The sequence below is a fragment of the Naumovozyma dairenensis genome, chromosome 6, assembly GCF_000227115.2.
Source record: "Naumovozyma dairenensis CBS 421 chromosome 6, complete genome".
Lineage (NCBI taxonomy): Eukaryota > Fungi > Ascomycota > Saccharomycetes > Saccharomycetales > Saccharomycetaceae > Naumovozyma > Naumovozyma dairenensis.
The window spans coordinates 593,969-598,844 of record NC_016484.1 but is presented as its reverse complement, the minus strand read 5'-3'; the positions used below and the strand labels follow the sequence as shown (position 1 = coordinate 598,844).

General features: G+C 35.3%; 1 protein-coding gene across 1 annotated transcript; it reads left to right on the top strand.

Annotated features, from left to right (window-relative positions):
* Nucleotides 1–3,709: 3,709 nt before the first annotated feature.
* Nucleotides 3,710–4,876, top strand: EOS1 (Eos1p; the record flags this gene model as incomplete). The annotated part of the gene is made up of 1 exon (XM_003670761.2): nucleotides 3,710–4,876. A coding segment is annotated over one exon (1,167 nt), but the record flags the coding sequence as incomplete, so codon positions are not given.

Genomic DNA, 4,876 nt, shown 5'->3' with positions numbered 1-4,876 from the left:
GGGCAGCAGTACGTTCGAGAAAGTAATTAGAGTCTTGACTTTAGACTTCACCTCGCAACTACGTACTTTGCTAAGGATGTTAGAAGAAGAAAAAATAGGTGGTTAAATGGAGTGCCGGTGTATTTTCGTGCTTTTTTTGTCTCTGAATCTAAGAAATAAAAAATAAGAGGGTAAGCACTCACGTACTCTACGCACACCCTTACATAGTGCATGTTTACATTCCTAGTAGTGCGCATGTTTAGTCTCCATGGAGGGAAAGGAGAATATTACGTAAATAAATAACGTATTTTAAGTACGGTACGGTACATAAAATTCACCTCTAAAAGAAAAACTTAAAATATAAGGAAAGCAAAAACACAAAAACAGTTTTTCGCCAAAGTTCCATTCCCGATGTACCTACGTACCTTATGCGTTAGGTGGCCGCGGGCTCACTTAGTCTCTTAATCTTGTTTCCCCCATCTCGCCTTGCCTTGCCTCGCCTAACCTTCGTTGCCTACATGGAGTTTTCTCGTAGAAGGTAATATGGGAAATAGACTTTGGGTCTCAATTGCTTGTGTACCGCACATCATTCTGACCTGCGTCGGTAATTGTTCCAATATCTTGCATTTCAAAGACAACAACAGCCTGTTGTTTGGAGCACAGCTTTCTTCTTTAGGCTGTTTCTTGAACTATGCGAGTAGTAGCCTCCTCCCTTGGCCGTTATATAAGTAAATAACCTCCCGTCGAGCCAACGGTCTGATTCTAAATGCATTGGAAACCCGCTGCGGAATCAACATGTACTAAAGCTGCTGTGGAAGATCTCTTGTAGTGTGCAATTAGGCTGTTACGGGAGATCCTGGAGCTCAAATGCTTAAAAATAAGAACCGTTAACAGTTTACGTGGAATCATTATATGGAAGCAAAATTAGCAAATTTACCTCTCTATTTCCATGATTTTTTCCATAGGACTGTTCTAACTTGTATCTTTATTGCACAATCAAAGAACAATTTTGTTCGAAATTCACTCTACCACATGTACTTCACTTAAGTTTCGTACATATTCAGGATATTCAACCGTCATTATGAATAATTCCTCCTGTTCCCTTTCTTCCTTTTAGTTAATTTCTAACATATTTATATTTATATTTTAGCAAATAATATTGAAAATGGGGTGTAGCCAATCTTTCCTTGTTTTACCTTATATAGCTTTAGGCTAGAGTGCAGACAAGATGGACTGGATATTTTCACTGCATAAAAGTAACGTATTTACCAAGGTGGAAACAGTGCTTTCCTTTTTTTTTCTTATTTTTAGATAATAGTTTTATTAGAATAAAACTGAAGTTCGACTGCAGGACTACCAAAGCTAACATAGAGTACTACACAGTAAAACCTTGCGGTGAAAAACGAATAAGCGTTGCATACTTTGATGTATACATATCGAGTGGACAACAAAAAATGTTATATATAGGAGTTACACTGTCTTTTGAGAATGATTAACAAAATATACCATCTCATACATAATTGTTTTTACACGAAAGGAGGCGTTCTGCAGAAAGAACAGGAAAAAAACATCTCAATACATATAATAGTTTTGAAAGGAATTAGTTAAGTGTGTTTGAAAAAGTTGGTCCGGCATTGGTAAGTTAACTAACTTGAGGTATTTCCCAATGGATAAGTAGCAATTAATTTAGCATTTTATCCACATAAATAGGTGTTTTTCTACGTACTCTACTAAAAAGAATATTTCTATCTAGGCATAAGATCTCCACACTGGTTTTGCTGCCATATAGCTAGTGTATATATTTCGGATTGTGAGCTAAGTTCGTTCCATCTCACATACAGTTGCTTATATTTTACGAATGTCAGATCATTGCGTCAGCAACTTCAAACAAAATGTGTCTTCGAAAAGAATGATAATAAAATACGAAGTTTTTCCTTGGTATATAGTGTTTGCAGTCTCTCCAGATGAGTTTCCAACCCTTAGATAAATTGGAAGCCATACTGAAGACCTTCGTTGCCAATTAAAACTTGGTATTATTGTTGACTTGTAAAGTCTTGATAATTTGATGAACTGTTGATAAGGTTTATTTTGAAAATCTTCAACAACCATAAATATTACAAATTAGGAAATGAAATGCAGATAGAGCGTTACAGTAGTGGATATGGTATTCATTTCAGATATGTGCCTTTGGTAGTACTCTGCACCTTATCGGTGAAAGAAGTAAACATTCATATGAAAGATACATGGATGAACGATTTCTCTTATGTAGTCCTGAATTTAACAGAGCATTATATAGTGTTATACGGTAGGAGGTTAATGAAGTAGATTCCGATATATCAAGTTTTGTTTATCTTTCATTTGATAGTATCACTATTTTTCAAAATACTTATAAAAAGCACAACGGAAGAATTTAATTCCTAAAAATAAATAAAAAAGGTCATAACTGTGAGAAAAATAAAATACCTGAAAACAATGTACAAAACACTCACTATTCGGTTTTTTAGTTCAAGTGCCCTTTTTGTCACTAGATAATATAGTAGGTAACATTCCTCAAGTTTGCTTTTCTTTCAGTTCAAACGAACTTTCTTCTGGACTTAACAAATACGATAGAAGAAACGGATTAATATTAGTTTTTTTTCGCTTGTTTGGACTAGTTTATATAATTTCAATATCAAATCGTTATCTAATGTATAGTGCTCCAAAAAACGAAATCTTCCTATAAAGGGCTGGGAAAAGTTTAAGCAGGATATAAATATCTAATAATTGAAGATAAAGGAAGTTTACCATGTCGTGTTTTTTTTCAATCACCTTTTCACTCTCCATAGTACCCACCATAACTTAAAGGCACAACTAACAACAAATTACTCTGCTGCGGTTACAGGATGTAAGCAGCCCTCTATCCTCCTCATTTACAAAACATTTTTAAAGGAGTGAACAACTTAACATTCAAAACAAGAGGTTATTTTGCTTTTTTACTTTGGTATAGAACATTTGCTTTGACAGTAGTATCGTAGTTTCTTTGCATAGTTCCATAAATCTGGCAATGTAACAAAATTTGCATGAAATATTTCAATACATACCCTAGCTGTATGGAAGGGGATATAAATCAGAAGTGTACATTCTAATTTTATATAACACAGTTCCAAAAACCAAGTCATAGTTTGGAGTGCTGACGACATGAATTAGGTCGGCTGATTCATTGAAATAGTTGAATATACTCATTTACAAAAGCCAAAAATATTTCAAGATGCATCAGCCCATATAGAAGTTACACAACACCTGCAAATGTAGCCAATTTGTAGTCTACTCTCCTTTTAAACTTAACTGAAACCTATTAGGTTCCATGATAATAATAACAGTCTGACATTCACAAACTGTGTCGTCCTTTCTCATTAATTCATTCATTCATTCATTAGTATAGTAAAGCATAGTATAGTATAGTATGTCCGGGTGACGGCTCTGACGCTCTAGGTTTCCCAACAAACCTAAAAATAAAGCTTTGGGAAAAGTGTTGATCTTAGCCTACTGTACATGAGTATCACCTCTAAGCGCTTTTAGCATTCCACTTCTTCCAGGCAAGGACTACAAAGACTAGAACAAGTAATTCATGTTACTCAATCCACTGAATGAGCCGTTAGTAGTACCAGAATAACGTCTTCCAAACCATTAAAATCCTAAAACCCTCTACAAAATTCTGGAAGTGAACGGCTTCTGTACAATCTAGCAATCTATGAGTGTCCCTGTCACCAAAAGCAGCGTTAGGAGGAAGAAGCTTGGGAAGGAAAAGAAACCACCGCAAAGAAAAATGAAACATAACATAGGGACGATAAACAACGGCTCAGTTATACCAAGTCCGAATGGTGCTCCAATTAGCAAAGTATATACGTCTATAAAGACACTCTCTTTAAACCATTTGACAGCAAAACAGCATCTATTAATGGCAATATGTCGAGACGTTTCCTTGCTACCTCCAATCATTTATATATTCGCATCGTTAAGGAAGGCATGGGATATTTCCTTTGAAACTACTATAACACTCTACGAGCCTCAATCATTGAAAGAAACGTTAACAGCCTTTTGGCAAACGTACATTTTCACAAATATAACCTTTTCACTCGGCATTGACAATAAAAATGGAAACGATACTTCGTTCAATGCAGGTGAAAACATAACATTCTTAACAGCTTTAATCACGGCAAGGGCATCGGAACATTTTCTTTGTTCATTATGGTGCCTAGTGTCTCTCTATTTAACATACGCAATATTGGATTCATTAATGGTTAGATGGATAGTTAAGTACTCTACTGTGGCCGCTATCATGAGAATGTTTTCGATGTCTTTAATTTTAATCACTTTGGAATTATTGTTAGTTGCTTCTCTTTCTCCTGAACAGGATTACTTCTTACATACCTGGATTTTAATAAGTTGTATATTAACTGTCGTTTACATATGGCAAAGTTATTTGACTTCTGATTTAAACGATAATAATAAGCATAACAATCATAAAAACGGATTCAAAGTTGTTGACAACTTCGTGGATGAAGAATTTTTTACAGCCGCACGAAGGTTAAACACTAAAGACGAACTTCCAGGCAAAAATGAATATAGTGGAGCAAAAACTATATTTGATCTTGACGAAGATAACCACGTATATTGTCAGGAGAATGCAGAGCGATCATTTTGCGAAGGTGAAGAAGAAGCAAGTGATAGCAATGAGATATTTGATGAAAGAACCAGCGACAATGATGCCACATCGAATGGCCACAATCATGAAGATAATAACAATGCAGAAACCCTTTCCTCAGTGGCATTTAACTCACGTTCATCTCCTGTAACAAATAATGGCCCTGACAGAACAAAATGGAAGCATATTGCAGATAAAAATAAATTTGCCAGA